This window comes from Equus quagga, chromosome 1, assembly GCF_021613505.1.
Source record: "Equus quagga isolate Etosha38 chromosome 1, UCLA_HA_Equagga_1.0, whole genome shotgun sequence".
In the NCBI taxonomy this organism is placed as follows: Eukaryota; Metazoa; Chordata; class Mammalia; order Perissodactyla; family Equidae; genus Equus; species Equus quagga.
Window position 1 is genome coordinate 45,783,209 of NC_060267.1, and position 20,336 is coordinate 45,803,544.

At 43.0% G+C, this 20,336-nt stretch overlaps 1 protein-coding gene across 4 annotated transcripts in view; it reads right to left on the bottom strand.

Annotated features, from left to right (window-relative positions):
* Positions 1-20,336, bottom strand: part of ETV6 (ETS variant transcription factor 6) — a 219,516-nt gene that overhangs the window by 20,761 nt on the left and 178,419 nt on the right. For all 4 annotated transcript variants that reach the window (XM_046665812.1, XM_046665803.1, XM_046665796.1 and 1 more), the window contains one exon: positions 12,817-12,951. In XM_046665812.1, the coding sequence (XP_046521768.1) occupies positions 12,817-12,951 (135 nt within the window). The remainder of the gene's footprint in view (positions 1-12,816; positions 12,952-20,336) is intronic.

Sequence of the window (20,336 nt, forward strand, 5' to 3'; positions counted from 1 at the left end):
TGATAGGAGACTGGTTTAATAAATTATAGTATCTCTCTAAATAATGGAGAACTATGCAGCTATAAAACGGAGTGAGGAGTCTCTCAACATTCTGCTAAGGACTGGTTCTGGGCTCTATGGTTTGATAGCAAAAGAAGGTGAAGTGTATAAGGTGTGCAAGCACTTTTCTATAAGGAAGAAGGGGATTCCAGTTTCAAACATGGCAGAATGGCTTGCATTGGATTAACCTTCCTACATAGAGAAATGATAGAATCTGGATAAAGTACATTTATAAAAGTTATTGGAAGGTACTAGAGAAAACTGAAGGGGATTTCACTCTTAAAAGAAGGGAACTACACAGAATGAAATCCAAATTTAAACAGCTTTCACCCTGAGGGTCCTCTCCAGTCCATGTAGTGTGGGGCAGCTAGAAAATGAACAGAAAGCTGTTTGAGATGTCAGGGAAGAGAGTGTGGACCTGTCAGAATGGCAAACATTTGGGAAAGCAAATCCCATAAAGGAGGGAGCCTCAGAGGGAGTAGCCAAATTGGCACATAAAGTTCCCTCAAATCTTTAACATGTGCCCCTGAACAGCACATGTGCAGGGGGAACACTAAGGAGCTGAGTGAAAAGCAACAGCTTTATGGTTGAAAGACATGAGCAGAAATCTCAGCTACTGGCCACTGTATTAAAGACAGAGTTCAGAGTTTGAGTCCTATCAATGAAGGCTCTGGAAACACCTCGGACTGTTTAATACCTCAGAACGAGTGCACCCCAGGAGTAAGGACTATGCTGTAGGACAAAGGGATTTGCCTGAAGCCTACAGGGAAAACTGAAATAGATCTGCCCTAACCAAATGTAAGACCAAGCCTCTGAAAGTTGAAAGTGATTGGCTAGTCATTTAACTGCCTGTTAGAACAAAAATCAACACTCTGTAGAGGAATACAACACAATCCAGAGTCTCTACAACGTGTTATCTATAATGTCCAGCAACCAACAAAGATTTTCTAGACATGCCAAGAAACAGAAAAACATGATCCATAATCAAGAGGAAAGGCAGTCAACAGACACAGACTCTGAAATAATCTAGATATGTTGTAATTAGCAAAAAAGAACTTCAAAGTAGCTATTATAAATAAGTTCAAGCACTTAAGGAAATGATGGTCATAATGAGCAATAACAGGCAGAGACTGTCAGGAGAGAAATGGAAACTGTAAAAAAGAAATTCAAGAACTGAAAAATATAATATCTGAAATCAAAGGCTGGACTTAACAGTAGATTGGAGATGACAGAAGTTAGTAAATTTGAAGAAGGATCAATAAAAATTAAAAACAAACAAACAAATAGATCCTCAGCGACCTGTGGAACAATATTAAATGGTATCATAGACATGTAATTGGAGTCCAAGAAGGAGAGAATAGAAAGAATGGGGCAAAAAAAAATTGAACAAATAATGGTCAAATCGCCCCCAAACTTGGTAACAACAACAGCAACAAATGTAAAGATCCAAGAAGCTCAGCAAGTCCCAAGTAGGATAAATAACAATGAAAGCTACAACCAGGCACATCGTAGTCAAATTGCTGAAAACCAAAATAAAAGAGAAAATCTTGAAAGCAATCAAAGGAAAAAAAATACATATGTACATGATACACCTTGTACAGGGGGAAAGTTATACTTATTATGGCTAACTTCTTTTTAAAACACCTGGAGAGAGAATGCACAAACACGTACACAAGAAAGATTCAGATGGGGGCCAGCCCGGTGGTGCAGTGGTTAAGTGCGCACATTCTGCTTCAGCAGCCTGGGGTTCGCCGGTTCGGATCCCGGGTGCGGACATGGCACCGCTTGACAAATCATGCTGTGGTAGGCGTCCCACATATAAATTAGAGGAAGATGGGCACGGATGTTAGCTCAGGGCCAGCCTTCCACAGCAAAAAGAGGAGGATTGGCGCCAGTTAGCTCAGGGCTAATCTTCCTCAAAAAAAAAAAAAAAAAGAGAAAGATATGGATGGACACCTATAGATTGAAAGTGACTTAAGAGACACATCAACCATTTACAAAGTATAGACCCTTGCATGGATTCTGATTCAAACAAACTGTGAAAACATTTATGACCTAGTTGGAAAAATGTGAACATTAATAGGATATTTGCTGATATTGAGGAACTATTAGTTTTCAGTGATGTCATGGTTCTGTGATTGTGATTTTATAAAGGGTCCTTATCTTCTCAGACTTGTACTGATATATTTATGGATGAAATCACACATCTGGGATTTGCCTTTAAATAATCTGGGATGGTGAAGCAGAGAGTACGTGAGGCACAGAGGAAACAAGATTGGCCATGAGCTGACCATCACAGCTGGTGATTGGTACATGCTGGTTCATTATACAATTTTCTCTACTTTTGTATAAGTTTGATATTTTTCCACTATAAAAAGCTTTTTTTTTTTTTTAAAGTGCCTAATCAACCTTGCACAGACACAGGTTGGGATGACAAGTACTAAATTCCTCACTTTAACTCAAATGCAAACAACTAACTGTTTACAGGGTACTGATTAGGCCCATGGAGTGAACCTTAAAGGCTGAGACTGTTAGTGTGTTAGAAATGATCTGCAGTCTTTTGGGAATGAGGCAAATATTCTTTTCATAGCTAGTATGGATCTCAAATCTTCTGTCCATAAAAATGAATTTATCTTTTATCCACGGCTCACTTTTCATTTGTCACAGAGCATGATCATCATAAGCAACTATTCAAGACCACTGCACTTGGAAGTTTCATATATTTTCTCTTAAATGCCATTTACAGGATGCGTCCCTTTATTAAAGCTTATTAAGGTTTAAAAATACTTAAGGATGATGAAAACCATGTATTGAAAAACACTATTTCCTGAATCCATTTCCCGTCTTACAAATTTCAAAACGAACACAGGCGTTGGCCAGTAGTCCGGTTACCTGCAGGTTTTCTTTGATGTCTTGAGCTTCAAGGCTCAGTGGATGGGTGTGCACTCAAGGCAAGCCTTAGGAAGTCTGGGAAGACTATGAGAGGAAGAACTTTCATGCCAAGGGTCAAAGAGGAACTGATGTAATGTCCTGGAGAGATTTCACTCTCTGTTCCTGCCCAGATCTTTGTGAACAATGAAGGAAGGAGACAGTGCTCTAGATAATCCAACTCAGATTTTACTTTTGACTCAGGATCCGGGCAGGAACAGGACTTGGAGGAGCTTGATTTATTTATTTCTCTGCAGACACCACTCAAAGAGGAAGTACTTGATGAAGTTGATAACATTAATGGTAGAGAACTGGATCCAAGGGTATTTAATTCCAGGCTCCTGGTGGTCTGGGCACAACCACTGTCGAGGCTGAAAGGCCTGCAATGAGATCTTCCAAGCTTTGTTTCAGTTTACAAGGCATGTGCCCACATATGAAGTGGGCTATGACGTTCCGACCCTGCTGCCTGCTGCCTCTGTTATTATAAGTTGGCAGCAGGGTATGGAAACTTAGGAGACCAGAGCCGGCAGGCAGAGAAGCTCCGGACACAGGAAATGCACTGAGCGGACAGTGGGTGCATTAAATCCCCCAGATGTAGGAGTCTTCTGTCTAAAACAAGAAGATTTTTTTGGTCTGGCCTTGATGTCTGGCTTTGTTCTTGGTGAACTGCCCAGCTGGAAAACTGGGAAATTATCCACATTGCCCTCGGTCTGAAGGTCTTGATACGGGAGGGAAACGCGCGAGGAAGAGGGAGGGAAAGCCACACATAATTAGTCACTGTGGGCACGGAAGGAAGGGGGAAGGGGAAACAAGACCAAGGACTGGGAGGGAACCCAATATGGTTAAAAGTGTTTTCTCATCCCAAACCTTTCTCTCTGTAGACCTCTTTTAGACACAAGTAATGCCTTCTCACTACCAAACAGCCCAAGATAAATTAGGACTTTAAATGTGATGAATACAAAAATAGGTCTGATTTCTTTTCTCCTCCTCTTTCCTTTTACTTAGAAAAGTTTTGCTACTTAAAATTCATCAAAATTTGACCCAATTTAATCATGTTATAAATAATGAATAACTGGTAAACCTAAAAAAAAAAAACTGCCTTTGGTTAAAGTCATGGGTTTTGACTAGGAAATTTCCAGGTTAGAGCAAAGGCTAAGATCAAGTTTATATCTCACATACCAGGACCACATTTCCACTATCACGCTTTCCCTAAGGCCATGGATGATGATAAGAGAAGAAATTAGGCAGGGAGATGCAAATCAACCCAGCAGGTAACTGTCACTCATCGGCCTCAGTCTACTGTGCTCCACATTCTTCCAGAAAGGACCATTTCCCAGCACAATTTTGTAAAAGATTAGTGGGAACCATGAATGGTATAAAGAGCTATATAGAAATTAAAGTCTCGAGGTCCTGAGGTGAAATTCAAAATAGATTTCTCACATATACACTTAGGTTCTGTCACCTTGTTATGGGTTGAATTGTGCTCCTCCACTCCCTCCGCATTCATATGTTGAAGTCCCAACCCCCATTACCTCAGAATGTGACCTTATTTGGAAATAGGGTCATTGCAGATGTAATTGGTTAAGATGAGGTTATAATGGAGTCAGGGGGCCCCCTACTCCAATACGACTAGGGTCCTTACGAGAAGGAGAATTTGGACACATAGGGACACACGCATTTGGAAGGGGACCGTTTTGCCATGCAGTGATTACAAAATATGAGTTGAATCATCAAACCTTCAGTGATGTCAACCATATTTCAAGTGGTGTCTTGGATGTAGAAAATTCAAAGAGTAAGAAAATGTGGTCCTTGCTCACGCGCTATCATAGTCTAATGGAAAAGGCAGACACATAAAAAAAAAAACAAAAACAAAAAGCTACAGGTGCTGAATGAAGAGTCAGTGCACACAAGGAGCATGCCTTGTGAAGATCAAGGCCGTGATCTACAAGCCAAGGAACCCCAAAGATGGCCAAGCAAAACAGCAGAAGCAAGGAGAAAGGCAGACTCTCACAGCCCTTAGAAGGAACTGATCCTGCCTATACCTTGATCTTGGGCTTCCAACCTCCCGAACTATGAGAAGATAAATTTCTGGGGTTTCAAACCATCCAATTTGTGGAACTTTGTTAAGGAAGCCCTAGCAAACAAATACATTCCCACCTCCCTTTCTGACAAGTTCAGCCGAGAATTTCCACTGACCCTTTGCCTGCCCATTTCAGCCTATTTATCCCAACAGGCTGCCAATGTCACTGACTTCCCTTGGAGGGCCGAGAAGAAAACTGCCCTAGTTTGGAATGTGTGATTCACAGACGTCTGAGGTCATAAAGAATAAATCCTATGTAAGCTCCTAGAACTGTATAAGCATTTGGTGAAGGGGGCTGAAAGAAACAAAACAGGTGAATAGGTGACTTGCAGGACTCTGGGGCTTAATCTTCATTTCTGTGGCTTCCAAACCAAACGGCCTCCAAACTGGCTCCCTCTGCTAGTGACTCCGTACAGAGAGTGAAAGCAAGTCTGCATGGGGCACAGGTTCATGCTCCTGGCTGTAAGCTGTCCTTGTGCTTCCCAGGCAGCATAGAGGAGTCTCCCTCAGTCTTGACAAAGCAGCACAAAAGAAGTGAATGAAGAAATCAGGGATCAGATTTCAAACAAGCCAATTAGACCCGTGGGGGTGAGCCTTGTGAGTCATCACAGGAGGGACGGGGTGGCACAAAGATAAGGAGAGGAGCGCTGGAGAAGGGAAAGAGCAAGATCAGGTCCACTGCGGCTTCCATCTCTGGAGGTGAACCCAAACTGCCCCGAGTCCCCTTATCGTCAAGGAATCAGATGGCATTTCCCTGGGGGTAAGAGGAAGGTTCTTGAAGACTTCCAGACTACCTTGGGAGAGTTATTCATGCATATTAGGAATCTCTTGCCCCTAAAACTTCTGGCTTAATAAAGCCAGCTAGGCTGAGGGCTAACAGCCTCCACACCACTCGAGGAAGCCTAGGAGGCAGGGAAGGTGGGCAGGGCCTCCCTGAAGGTCAGCGAAGACAGGCCCTGTGCGCCATCCAGTGCCTCCAGGCTTTCCCATCCCCGTCAAATGCTGCATCACGGGACAAGAGTCAGAGGGCAAAAGGTCATGCTGCCCTAGAGCCTGAAATACGGGAAGCAAAGCAGGAAGAAGAGGCGCTGGAGAGGAAAGGAGGAGTTAGAGAAGAGTGGAATGAGGCCTAGTAAGGGGGAAAGGTGTTCACTGGTGCCCTGGGGACAAGAGGAAGTCAGGAGCTGGGCCTGGTCTTCTTCTGGTGGGACCTCATTATCTCCTGCCAGATCCAAGAGTCACAGAATGGAAAGGGACACAAAAAGGTTAATCTTAGAGTTGTTAATGTGAGAGGAGACAGCCAGAAGATTAATAGGTCCCAAGGGGGTCGCAGGGGACCCACAATTTGCCAGGGACTGCGAGGCAACATAAAGTAAAGCACTGCTCATTTTCAAAACAGGCTGTGTCCTGAAAGTAATTAAGGTTGGCACTTTCAATGTATTTTCCCATAGAAACAATGCTACAGAGGGCGCCTGGTTAATCCCTGAAGGAGCTCTAAGATAATGGCGTGGGTAGACAACAAGCCCTTCCTATGTCCGGGAGGCACAAATCTGGTGTTTGCACAAAGTGCATGCAGTTGCAATAACGGGAATGGTTAAGAAAACTGGGATTGGAGGTAAGAAAAAAACCAACCATCGCATAACAATGTGAATATACTTAACGTTACTGAACTGGACACTTAAAAATGGTTAAGATGGTCAATGAGTATTTTATTAGAACTAAATTTTTTAAGTTTAAAAAAAAAGAAAAAACCCACCAAACAGTGGTAAGAAATATCAAATAATGATAATGAACATTTATTAAGTGCTTGCTATGGGTTAGGTGCTCTTCGAAAGGGCATTTCCCATATTACCTGATTCCTTCTCAGAGCAATCATATTCTATAGGTCCTGCTATTTTCCTTCTTTTACAGATGGAAACTGAGACACAAGGAAGTTCAATAACTTGCCTAAAGTCACACAGCTGGTAAACTGGGGAACTGAGATTTGAGCCCAGGTGGTCTGGATCCAGAATGCACACACACCCCATTATGCTCTCTGGCTCCATCATGCATTACACGGTTAATACGATAACAAAGATGTCAAACCCCAGTCAATGGCCTTCTTGACACTTCATTCATGTACATCACTCCAGCAAGACTAGAGAATTGGGGAAGTTTTTAAAAGAACCATTAATAGGATGTGGCCTGAGCAGCTAGAAAAGTTCATCTACCCTGGTGCCTACTCAGCAGTTACACAGAGGGGCCGGCTCCCAAGGAGAGACCTGCAGTGAGGGCCTGGTTCCCAAGGAGGATGCCAACCAGCGCTTCTGCTCTCAGAAGCCAGTGCCTGACTCAAAAGCCACATCTCTCACAGGCTGCAGGATTTTCGTCATGCTAAGTCCACTCATCCTGAGGCAGTCAATGATCTATATGGGTTAATTTAGTCCAAATTAGTATGAGGTTTTAATATCATGAATTGAAGACATACACTGGTGTCTCAAAGTTATCTCTGACCTTTTTTTTGGGTTTAGATTTGGCAGTTGCAAGTACTGTGAAGCAGAAAAACTATAAGCAGGAGTGCTGGTACCTGCCACACTGGACCCCAGTCAAGGGACCAGACTTGGTATTCTCATCTCCACAATTCTACTCAACATTCAATCATCTGTCCCATTTTGAGGGTGCTTGCCCAAAACACTTTAATAAAAATGTTCCTTTGGTCAGCTTATTCATGCTGCAGTGCAATGAACACAGGCACTGGAGTTAAGGGGACCTCACAGCTGTGTGATTTGGGGGCATGTTACTTTACTGCTCTTAGCCTCCATTTCCTTATCTATAAAGTCGAGATAATATTACCTTCTTTATAGGGTGGTTGTGAAGATTAAATGATTTAAACATGTAAGGGCTTAGATCAGGGTCTGGCACACAACAAGGACTCCATAAATGTTAGCTATTATTTTGCTATTATGAAGCAGATTCACATACCTTGTCTTTAATTATCTCATTAAAGATGTATAACATTTCCTTCCTCCAAAGCAGTCTTTGGGCACTTGGATTTGGGGGCTGTGTTGGGGGTGGGAGGGGTAACATCCCTCAATAAAGCAATCACATAAATGAAACTTCTGTGGGCCATCCCAGAATGCAAGCCACCCTCCCCTCACGAAGAAATGATTTCTCTACTCACTGGGCCATTACCACGTGCTCCTTGTAAGGAGAATGGAGATCAACAGTATTTCGACACTTGACACTTCTCGTCATCACTTACAAAGTCCACGCCCACCTGGTGACAAAGAGCTGCCCCAGAGCAGAACTTTCACCTTAAAACTATGTCCACGGTTGCAGAAGCAACCACAGCACTACATGTGCGAATATTGGCAAATTAGAGTGATTGAAAACCACCTCCCAGTCTCTCAGATGGGGCATAGGAGAAGAGAGGACTGGAGAGCTGCAGTTACAGGAGGGTCCCCCAAAGCAGTCATAGGATGAGAACGTAAGAGAAACTGACCTCATTCCTTCTCCCTGCAGACTTACGCGTGTCTGGTCCAACAGGGGTAGCTCTGCAGAGCTGACCCCATTTGGAGACTAGCCCAGACTGAAAGCACACTTTATATTGCTCAAGGAGCTTCTACGCAATCACTATTGAAGTAGTTTTAACACTAAAAGACAAGTGGCAATCGAATATATACTTTGGGACAAAGCCTTTTTGTAAATTATTCCATGGGAGCCCAAAGTAACTAATTTTGGAATCTAAGGTGTCAAAAGAAGTTGATACTATAACTGTGTGTGACAAAATAAATTTATTTTAAAATCATCTGAAGTCTGAAATTTCTAAAAATGTTTTGCCTCCTGGTTTTGGTGAAAGAAGTAGTATCATTATTTTTGTCTCCTTCCTACATAGCTATCTACCTAACGTCTAACTAAGTCATATTATGCAGTTAAAGTGAGTCACAATAATCAAAGAAAAGGAATCCACTTAAACTAAGATTTTCATTGTGAAACGAGTGAATGACGATGCTTTTCGTTTGACTACTAAGAGGGGTAATATTATTAATAGTTCTTGATAAGGTGAGACAAATGAGAATAGAGCAGATGTTCAGCTGTTTCTGAGCAACACCAGGCAGGACATTGTTATGATTTTCTGGATTTTAGTTACCCAAGACTCTGAAGGTAGAGAATGTGTCTTATTCATCTTCATGTCACCCAGGGAGCCTCAGACCTTGGAGAGAAAGTTAGGATTTGAGAGCTGTAAGAGAGCTGAGAAACTTAGCCTTTATGATTTGTTCTGGCAGAATGGAGGGTGAGAACCTGGTTTCCTGACTTCCAGATCCCATCCTCTTAAAAATTTTATCGAAGCTGACCACGTGCCCCAGTTTGTCTGGGCTGGTCCTGGCTTATGCCTGTTGTCCCGGCTTACTTATTAACAGAGTCCGGTTTCACCGTCAGAAGTGTCTTGGTATGGATGAAAATTTATAAGGTTACCTTAATTATATAATATTGTCTTCCTGTCCCAGAACTAAGTACGGGAAGAGAGTAGAATGCCAGTTCTCCGAGACTTAGGTGCTAATCTGAGGACTGCTTCACCCAAGGCATGACACAATTTCAGAACAGTGTACATTATAGGGATAATGAAAGTTTACAAAATAAGGGTTTGAATTAGCATGGTCCCCTTCATCTCCCCTCAGAGCCTGGAGGGGAGCCTCTGAGCTAACACCAACTTCCTAGCTTCTGGCGCTGCCATGTGGCTGCTAGTAAGGAAGGTGAGATTTCAATGTAATGTACTCATATGGGACATTTGCGGGGAACTGTTGCTGGATTGAACAAGATACATTTGTATTGTGACATAAATTCCCATTGTGAAATTATGAATGTCTGGACTGGTTAAGTCAGTGGCAACGATGAGGTGAAGTCACAGGGGGCTGAATGAAGCTCTGTGTTTACATTCACTCTGCACGCCTCACTGTGCCAGGCTGCTTAGGGGCTGAGTCGGGTCCTCTCTGGAATGCCTCTGTTCTTCTTCCATTCTGTCATATTTATTTCTCTGCCAAGTCCACAGCAACACACTTTTACATGGTACTGTATCCCCAATTACGTAAAGTAAGTCCTTGGGGATGTAATATTTGATAGGTGTAATTTCACTTCTCCCTCTTCAGGACCAGATCTTTCTGTATGTTGACATACGCCCAGATTAATGTGTTCCATTCACAAGTGAATGTAACAGCATTGATTCCAGAGACAATTCATGTTGAGCTTGGTATTTTTCTATTTGGTGGAGAAGAGAAAGAGGTGGGAGGTGGTTGGAGGTAGGGAACTTGTACTGGTTCATCCACTTCTCTACTCGTCCCTTTGTCACCCATGGCGCCCATAGATCTGCAAGTCTAGGGGCAGGCAGCCTCTTCATATCACCTCCATGCCTTGCACGGCTCTTCTCATTTGATACCATTTGACGAAGACCCGCACTTTCCCTTCTCGTGTGTCCCCTGACTCATCTGAGAGCATGCGCCGTGTCTGAAAGGTCTGTACTCTCAGATCTCGATTCCTGGCTGACGGCTTTAAGGAACGGTCTCTGAGAACACACTACTTTTAAGAGCTGAGTCTGAAGTAGAGCTAACTGGTCCACAGGGCGATGAAGCCCTTGACCTTGGCCTCATTAGCTCCATTCTTTTACCTACGGAGCTCACCACCACCACCATCATAACACTTCAGAGCACAGCTCATTATGGCGTATGGGACAGCACATCTGTATTTACTTGGTTTGAGAGTAGCTCTGAGAGTAAGCCAGCTTTCTCTATTGATTAGCACCTGCAAAGGAGAACCACAACAAACACACCTACTTATGAGTCAGACCAGGCCAAGGGGAAAAGAGGAAGGATTTGTGATGGGGTGAGACCAAGCCTCCAATCGCATTTGGAGAGAGAGAGAAAAGAAAACCTCATCACACCCTGTTTGTATCTGAAGAGGCAGGCCGGTAATATGACTCTCGCCTTAATGTCAAGCTTCAGTAAACCCACCTCCTCTGCTGTGGAGTAGCTGTTGGCTATTACGCAAGCCGGGGTACATACGTACGTACGTTTGAGGCAGGAAGAGCAAAGAACTGAGAAACCGAATTGGGGGTGGGAAGCAGCTGCTACATTTAGCGAAGGTGAAGCTAGAGGAAGAAAGGATGAGAGCAACAGGCAGGGAGCATGCAAGCAATGCTCTGTTTATCCTCCCGTTTATCCTCCGTCACAGAAGCGAGGGGACCTGCTGTGAAACACTTGGCGCAAGGTGGAGATGTCAGGTGCCTGGAGGCAGGCTCTTTTGTGAAGTGTTAATTAAGAAAACAAATAACTTCTCATTTTTTAATTTGCCAACAATAAAACAAGAAATAGTAGCCCTCCTCTTGGGGATGATCAATTTAAGGAAATACTCCAAGGGACCAGGGATTTAGGGCCCTTAGTAAGCTGGCCCTAAAAAAAAGTTCAAGTTCATGTCCCCACATCTGTTGTCTAACCAATCCGGGCAGGAAGCCTTGGACCTCAGGCTCCTCAGAGGCTCGATGCCTCACTGTTCAACGGAATGGTGCTCGAAGTAAGATTTTTATACCCTATTTCTGTACCCAAACCCCTGCTTTGGAACTATGTCCAGGGCCACAATTCAATCCTGGTTCTTTGTTTTGTTTTCTACCAATGACTTTATGAGTCCTGTGACTCACAAGCAAGGAGAAACACCTGGGACATCTGAAATAAGTACTTACACTGAGTGCACCATAAGAAACTGCCTTTGGTGCAGGAAGAGGAAACCCCTGGTCCACCACAGAGTTCACAGGATTTTTGTCTTTTTTCCTTTCTTCATCCCTTTTTTCTTTTTTTTGGTGAGGATTGTTGCTGAGCTAACATCTGTTGCCAGTCTTTCTCTTTTTGCTTGAGGAAGATTGTCGCTGAGCTAACATCTGTGCCAATCTTCCTCTATTTTGTATGTGGGATGCTGCCACAGTGTGGCTTGATGAGTGGTGGTGTGTAGGTTCATGGCCAGGATGCGAACCCGCAAACCCCAGGCTGCCGAAGCAGAGCATGCGAACTTAACCACTATGCCCCCGGGCCAGCTCCCCCTTTCTCCAGCTTTTATTATCCTGTGCTTAAAAACCTTCATGACTCCCCATCACTTTCCTCCACCCAAGTCCTCCACATTCTGGTTCCAATCTCACCTCCTTGGACCAGCTCTGCAAAGGCAAAATGTCGGTCATTGTTGAAGCAGAGTGAGGGCTCAGAGGGGTTTAGTTTAGTTTCTCTATTTGGGGTATGTTTGATATGTTTCCTAAGAAAAGGTTAGAGGGGAAAAATAAGATCTACAACCCAAGTCATCTGACTGCTCTCTATTCCAAGGACTGACTCCATCCTATGTCAATTCTCTCTGTCTGGTATGTTTTCCACTGCATCCCTGCATATGAGAATCCTGCTGGACCATCAACGGAATCTTCCAGAGCCATCTCCTTCATGAAGCTGACCCTGATGCCCGTACGTGGATGTGATTTCTCTTTCCACTACCTCTTTATGGTGCCTACTATTCTAGTTATGCTTTGATACTTATGTGTATATCTATCTCATTTCTTCACCTAGACTGAGTTGCAGAGAAATAAGGGTCTATCTTATTCATCTTGGCATTCCCCCCAGGGTCTTATACATAGAAAGCACTCAATAAGTGTTTGTTGAATGAAAAAATGAATCACATGAATAGGAACAACTTATCAACTTAACAACAAAACCTCCTGGATTTGTCTAAGCCTCAGGCAAGGAAAGAGAAGCCTCCTCTGGTACCTTCGTCGTGGTTCTGATGCAGTATGACTTCCGGCTGTGTGTGTATAGAGTTTCCAGGGTGGAAGAATGGTGAAAAAAGAATCCGAGGTTTCCTCTGCTTCAGAATATGCTGAAGGAGTTCATAGAGCACATCACCTGCAGAGAAAAAGGAAAGAGAAATAGAGCAACGGAACATTTTATTTAACAACTATTTACTGACAGCTTCGACTGGATGCCTGGCATTGTACTAAGAGCACAGTGGTGAGCAAGACTGGCTGGCCCCCTACCTTCCCGGAGTTTACAGGGGACAGGATGTGCCACTCAAAACTCCAAAGGTCAGAGCCATTTGATTTATTGAACTTTTTTGATTATGAAAGTAACATACAAAAAAAGTTTAAAAAAATGCAGAAAGCCAGAAAGAAAACACAAATCACCTATAATCCTACCCTGTTAACACTATCTATAGTTACATAATTAGAACCAGGCTTATAATAGTTTAGTATCTCTCTTTTTCTCTCCACATTATTATTATTATTTTTTGGTGAGAAGGATTGGCCCTTAGCTAACATCTGTGCCAATCTTCCTCTATTTTGTATGTGGGTCACCACCAGAGCATGGCTTGATGAATGGTGTGTAGGTCTGCACCTGGGATCTGACCCTACAAACTTGGGCCACCGAAGCAGAGCGTTTGAACTTAACCACTACACCACCAGGGCCAGCCCCTCCCTCCACGTTACTGAACTGCTCCAGTAGCTGCATAAGGATAGCCCATCACAGGGATGCACCAGACTTTATTGGAAATTTAAACTGTCCCCCTTTATTGCTATTATTTTTGTGAAAAATATCCTTTTCACATCTACCTTTGCCTGCATTTCAGATTGTTCAAAGAAGAATTCTGAAGTCACTAAGTATGAAAAGTTTTAATGTTCCAATGACAACTCGTAGATTCTTCATAGAAATCTTCCCAACAGAAAACAACATGCCTTTCTAACCCACCCCACTCCTAGGCAGGAAGAGAATAAATACGAAAAAAATCGACAAGTCTGGTCAGAGGTGCTCACTATTGAAGATACCCTATAAGGAACTGGCACATTCTAGGATGCTTCCCTCCTTTAAAAATACACACAGGCATTGCTCCAAGCCTCTACAGTCTCTAGAAAATCATCTTTAGATGTCACCCCGTTGCAGAGGACAGTGGGGGCTGCTCTGAGCTGGGGCCCTCTGTTCTGATATATCTGGCACTTGAAATGTCCACTGAGTAGTTAATTAGCGAAAAAACCTGTCATTGTCTTGTTCCACCCCTTTGGCTTAAATCCAAGTTCAAAAACGCAGGTGGGTGCCTCAAAACCCCTTAGGGGTGGGTGATTAATCTTTAAAATACCACAGTCTTCTGGCTATCCCCCCATGCCCTTCCACATACAGATATGCAGTCAACAATTGTACCAAACAATGGGTTTCTGTCTCTAATTTTAGCCACTTTTAACAGATACTTTAATTAACAATGTAATTTAACTGCACATTTTAGGCTATTATTTTTTTTCTTTTAAACTCAGCCTGAACCTGAGAAATGCTCCATATTAATTTCCTTCTTTCTGCAAACCTCTACTCCTTTTCCATTTGTATTATAAGTTCCAAGAGACTGTACTCTAACTGATTCTTGAGGTGTCCTTGCGTCTCCGCTTTGACTTTGGACGTTTCTCTTCCTCCGAATTTTGGCTGTTATCAGTATAACTTACTGCTACTGTTTACAGCCATGTGTCCCATAACGACGTTTTGATCCATGACGGACCACATATACGACAGTGGTCCCATTAGATTAGTACCATATAGCCTAGGCGTGTAGTAGGCTATGCCATCTGCGTCTGTCTAAGTACACTCTATGATGTTTGCACAATGACAAAATCGCCCAATGACACCTTTTTCAGAACGTATCCCCATCGTTAAGCAATGCATGACTGTACTATTATGATTAAATAAAGCAAAAGACTTTGAAGAGCTGAAGACACCATGTCACTTGGGTATTTCCTTTTAATGAAATGTTTGAGAAGACGCAGACTTTTAAAAATGCTCTGTCTAAGGTAGAGATTGCGTTATTTAGAGCTGGCAAGGCTTTGGAGCTCATCTAATCCAAACCTAGTAGCCATGGTAATGCTCTCTGATGAGACAAGGATACGGAGCCTGAAATACAGTCTTATTTTAATGATTCATATTTTAATCGCTTACAAAAATAAGTCCCTAATCAACACTTTGTTTCTTTCAGTTTGGTGTAATGTCTTCCTGAACTTTTCTTAATTTACATGGCCGCACACTCGCTGGGTTTCATCCTGTGGTTTTGAGCAATGGTTTATTTCGGTAGTAAGCAGAAGAGAAAACGAAAACATTGAAAAATGTGTTCCTGATGATTACTATTACTAAAAAAAATGGTCAGTAATTAGAGTATCCATTTTGGAAGGGGAGGCCAGGAAATACAAATTTAGTGTCAGCGAGGATGTTCAACTTTGTTCACGTAGAGAGGCAGGCTGCTATGGCGGGGAGGGCCCGGGCTGCCCAGCTGGAGCGCTGTTCCTCTGCACCGGGGACCTTGAGCAAGTCCCTGAACTTCTCTGCGAAATGCAGACAACAACATTTACCTCAGAAGTCTGCTGTGAGGATTAAATGAGGGGAGCGTCTCGAAGCACCTACAGCAGGTATGGTGCACATATTACACACTGGTCTTCCTCTCAGGTCACTCCTGGGGCTGGAGAAGCTCCTCCATGTGGTGGCTAAAGACTGGACTGTAGAGTGGGCACGCCACTTCCTTTTCTGTGTTTCCATTATACAGAGAAATGGGGCAATAAAGTGGAATGGGGAAGGGTCTACGCTCTGGAGTCAGACTGGAACCTCAGGCACGTCCTTCAACTTCTCTAAGCCTCAGTTCTCTATCTATAAAATGGCAGTGTTGACAGCATCTACCTTGTAGGACTATTCTGAGCATTCGATGGGGTAATTTGTGTAATGAGATCATCACAATGTCCAGCAAACAGTAAAAACTCAGCAAACACTAGCTGTTGCTGTGACTGCCACTATCACCACCACCATTCTTCTTCTTCTTACTGACATAATTAAAGCAGTTTAGGACAGACCTGTAGACCCCTAAGGAGGTCTCATGGAGAACAAAGGAGTGTCTGGGTCATGGTCAGTGTTATCTTCCCCCTTCAGAAAGGGCAAAGGTTAACGGAGACCATTCACCCATTCTTGGCTTCTCTGGATACCTCGCCCTGGCTTGGTGGGCTGAGTCCACAGTGGGGATGACCTGCTCTGCTCCATACTTTCCCAGGCCTTCTGTGCTGGCTCTCTGCTGCCCCTCATCCCAAAGCTGGCAGAGGCAGCCAGGCAGAGAAGGTTCCTCTTTGAGTGTGCAGGAGAAAGCAGTCGGAGGGGCCGATCAAGCAGAACTCTGCCAGTTCCTTACCTAAAGCCTAAGCCTATTAGGAGAACTAGTAAGATCTCGTTCATAAGCGCCACCTGTGACAGCTGGCTAATGGGTGGGAGCACAGGCCCAAGGTCCCAGGTTCTAGGCCATGAAAAAACTTAATTCTAAGGCTATAGAGTATGGCCATAGCTGGATCAGTCCATTCACAGACGTGTTTCCTCAGCAACCAGGGGCTTGGTCGGGGAATGTGGCTGGCTTAGCACAAACGCATCACTATTACGGAGGAAAAACCAACTTACTGTGTGTGCCCTGTGTATGTATGATCAGCAGTAATAGTGTGTGTCCACTATAAGCTTGGGATCTTAGGCCTAGAGAGGATTCTAGAGGTTTCTTAAATCGACTCAAACTTGTATTTAGTAGAAGTTCCCCTCCCCACCTTGCCCTGCCAAAAAGTAGTTTTGGCTGAGTACTTCCAGCAGTGGGCAGCTGGACACAACATAAGCAAACCACTTTTGGACAGTTCTAGTTGGTAGTAGAAAGTTCTGTTGAGCTGGAATCTGGCCTCCCTGAAATCTCATGTACTTCGGTTCATAGATTTTGCTTCTGAAGCAACACAGAACACGTGTCCCCTCTACGACAGTTTTCTAAGTAAATAAAGAAGGCCTCCTAGCCTCTTCCATCTCCTAATTCCTCCAATACCCAGCCTGCTTTCTCGGTACATCCTTAAAATCTTCCTATATGCAGGAGATCATATCTAAAATGTAATATTAACAGAAAGATCTCTGGAATAAAGAAGATATTTAAAAGTAAGTTATATTTATTTGCCTGCTGAAAATAAAGAGCATGAGCCATAGCACTGTATCTAACTTAGCTAACGATCACTGGCTTGAATTCAGAAGTCACTCTTCAAAAAATTCTTGGATTCTTGATAAATCTTCTCTGTTTTCCCAGAAAAGAAATAACTAGTACTAACTACAAAAGGTGCTTCTATAGTACTAAGCAATGGAACCAAGGCTATTGTTTAAGGCACAATAGCTTTTGTTGGTTCCTCCCTATATCTTCATGCATACATACATAGTTCACGTAGCACACGCAAGTGCACAGGTGGATTTGCCATGAAGCTAGTGAGCTTCAGAGCTCTTCACTTGCATAGACCCCTGGGAGGAGCCCTAGAAATATTTGTGTCCCCCATACTATAACCTTCAGGCCCCACAAAACCTAGATAACCTCCTGGGGGTATGTACACACATGACACACACAACACATGCTTTCATGCATACACATGTATGTGCATGCATACACACACACACAGATCCACAAACTAAACATACATTCAATTTTGTATTGGTGATCTTGATGTGAAAAGCCAGGCATCTACTTTGAGACTCCTAAATTCTATTATTTTATTTGCAATTTGTTTCAAATGGACAGTAGAGACAGTGAACAGAACTGTTGCCAAGTTGCCTTATCAATTTTATTCGTCTCTGAAGACCAAGAAGAGATGCTCTTTAGGGGGTTACATTTATCTAAGTTTCTCTACTTTCAGAGGAAAGAACTTGGGCTCCGAGCAAGAAGTCCCAAGTTTGAATCCTTGTTCCTCTATTTGTCAACTGCATGCCCTGAGGCAAACTGTTTTTTGCCTTTGTGCCTTAGTTCAAGTCTTAAATATTCTCTTGTCTCACATGAGAATACTGCCGCAGACTTGGCAGGGCTGTTATGAGCATTAATAAGATGATGCGAACAAGCACCAGCCCCATGTCTGCTACAATATGCGCTCAATAGATGGCACCCCTTGTAATTATGATATTAACAGACATATCTCAAAAGAATCTGGAAACTATTTGCTTCGCCTCAATATTTGTATTTAAAGCACATGCATAAGTTTCATAAAGTCACATTCATATGTATGGAATATTTATTTTTCCAGGTGACGACATTTCAGATGGACAGACATTTCTAGTTCACCTTTTTTTCTCTCTCATTCACAGTTCTATCTTCAACTTCTTTCTATGAGTTTCTTCTCTCCATCATTTAAGTAGTTTCAAGTTTTTCCTGTCTTCTACATACACACACACACACACACACACACACACAGACACACACACATGCGTGCACACACAACCACTCGTGTGCACATGCGCACACCTCTGTCTTCATCTTCCCCTCCAGGCACCGCTCCTGTTTCCTCCCATGGTAGCCGAACTTCTCCGAGGAGCTGTCCAATCCTGTTAGCGCCACGTCCCTCCCCTTCCACTCCTCAGGGCCCTTCATCCTGCTCTCCACTCTAACCCTTCTCCAAACTGCTCTCGCTGAGTCACCTAACTGGTGTCAAACCCAAAGGACAACGGTTAGTACCTGGGGACTTGTCTGCCCTCTCAGCAGCATTCATCATCAGTAATCACTACCTTTCTCCTTAGAACATTCCACAGCTTCTGAAATTCCTACTTCTCCTGGTTTTCTTTCCACCTCTCCGCTCTTCCTCCCTCTCCAACCCTTCAACAGCAAGGCTCCCCAGGACTCTGACTATTCTTTCTTCCTAGGTAATCTCATCTACTCCCAGAGCTTCAATCAGCTCATCTATGCTAAATCTACTCCAGCTAGGCATTTCTTCTCAACTCTGGAACCTTCAGTTATCTCCTCGACACTTCTTCTTGCATGCCATACAGGTACCACACATTAAATGTGTCTAACATAAAATTCTTTATAACCCACGTGATGTTTCCTAGTTCAGGAAGTGCCCAGTTGGTTGGGCCAGAAACCTGGGAGTCATCCTTAACTCCTCTCTCCCTCTCATCCAACATCTACTCAGTCACCAAGACTTACAGACTCTCTCTTCTGAATATTCCTTGAATCATCCCCTTCTTAGTTCAAGTCACCACCACGGCTCCTAGGTACCAGCCAAACCAATTGTCCCATATCCACATTTTACCTCTGCACCTTGTCATGCTGATCTCTGCTTAAAACCCTCAGAGGCTTCTGCCTGTCTTTAAAGCAATGTTTAAAGTCCCAAATATGATCTGTAAGGCCCTGTATAATCTACTGAAGAAAGAATAGACTCAATAAACACTTGTAAATCTACAGTGTATTTCCGTATATTTATATCCTCCAATTTTGCTTAGCAAGTCCCATATTGGGGTTGGCTTGGGCATTTCAAGGTTTTACAATTATAAATAGAATTGCTAATGGCATCTCCCCCCCCCCCCCAAATTGGATGGTTTCCTTAGAATATTTTCTTAAAATGGTATTATCAGTGAAAGGGTATGATTAGTTTTAAAGTCTTACTATAATTGCTTGTTCTCCAGAAGGCTGGGACCAATGCATTGCGTCATCTACAATGCAGACCCAGTGCCTCTCCTCCGAGGTTCACAATGTTTAACTTCTCAAGTTCAGTGGGTTTAAAGCAGAATCTTAACATTGTGAAAATTTGCATTTTTCAGGTGATGATTTACTACGTACAAACCCTCATGTGAAGATTATCTGAAGCGGTACATTCTTAAATTTGCAAACTTCTCTTTTCTCTTTCTCTCTCTTCTGTTTTTATTCAGAGATTTTAGTTTCCTTCTGACCTATTCTTAAAAAAAAAAAAAAAGAAGCATGCATGGTGTGAGGGGGTACTTTTCAGATTTGTCAGGAAATTCTCTCTGCTGGGTCCTTTCCGCCTGTGATAGGTTCAGGATGAAGGCCTAGCTCTGAGACTCTTCAGTTTCACCTCAAATTCAACAGTGAAAACACCAATGCCGTCACAGGCCTAGGGGATCCCACTGGGGGTCATAACAGGCCCAGTCCTGTCATGGCACTTCCTGGCTTTCTAACTCCGCTCCATCTGACTTTCCAAGTATACCATTCAATCCATTTTTGTAGACTGATTGAATTACAAACCTTTTATTTAATATGAAGTGCCTTCTGTGACCATAAAAATAAACTAGCCTTTTACTTAGGAACAAATATTTGAAATTTAGCTTGATATCTATGTCTTAGACACAGAGATCGCAAGAAAAAGGGAGCAGGTTGTGTGAAAATTTGAATATTCTATTTAAGACAAGAATAAATCAGTTAGAAATGAGATATAGTAAGACAATTGCCTTTAGCTGGGTACAGAATATAAGGTAAGATAAAAGAATAAGCTCCT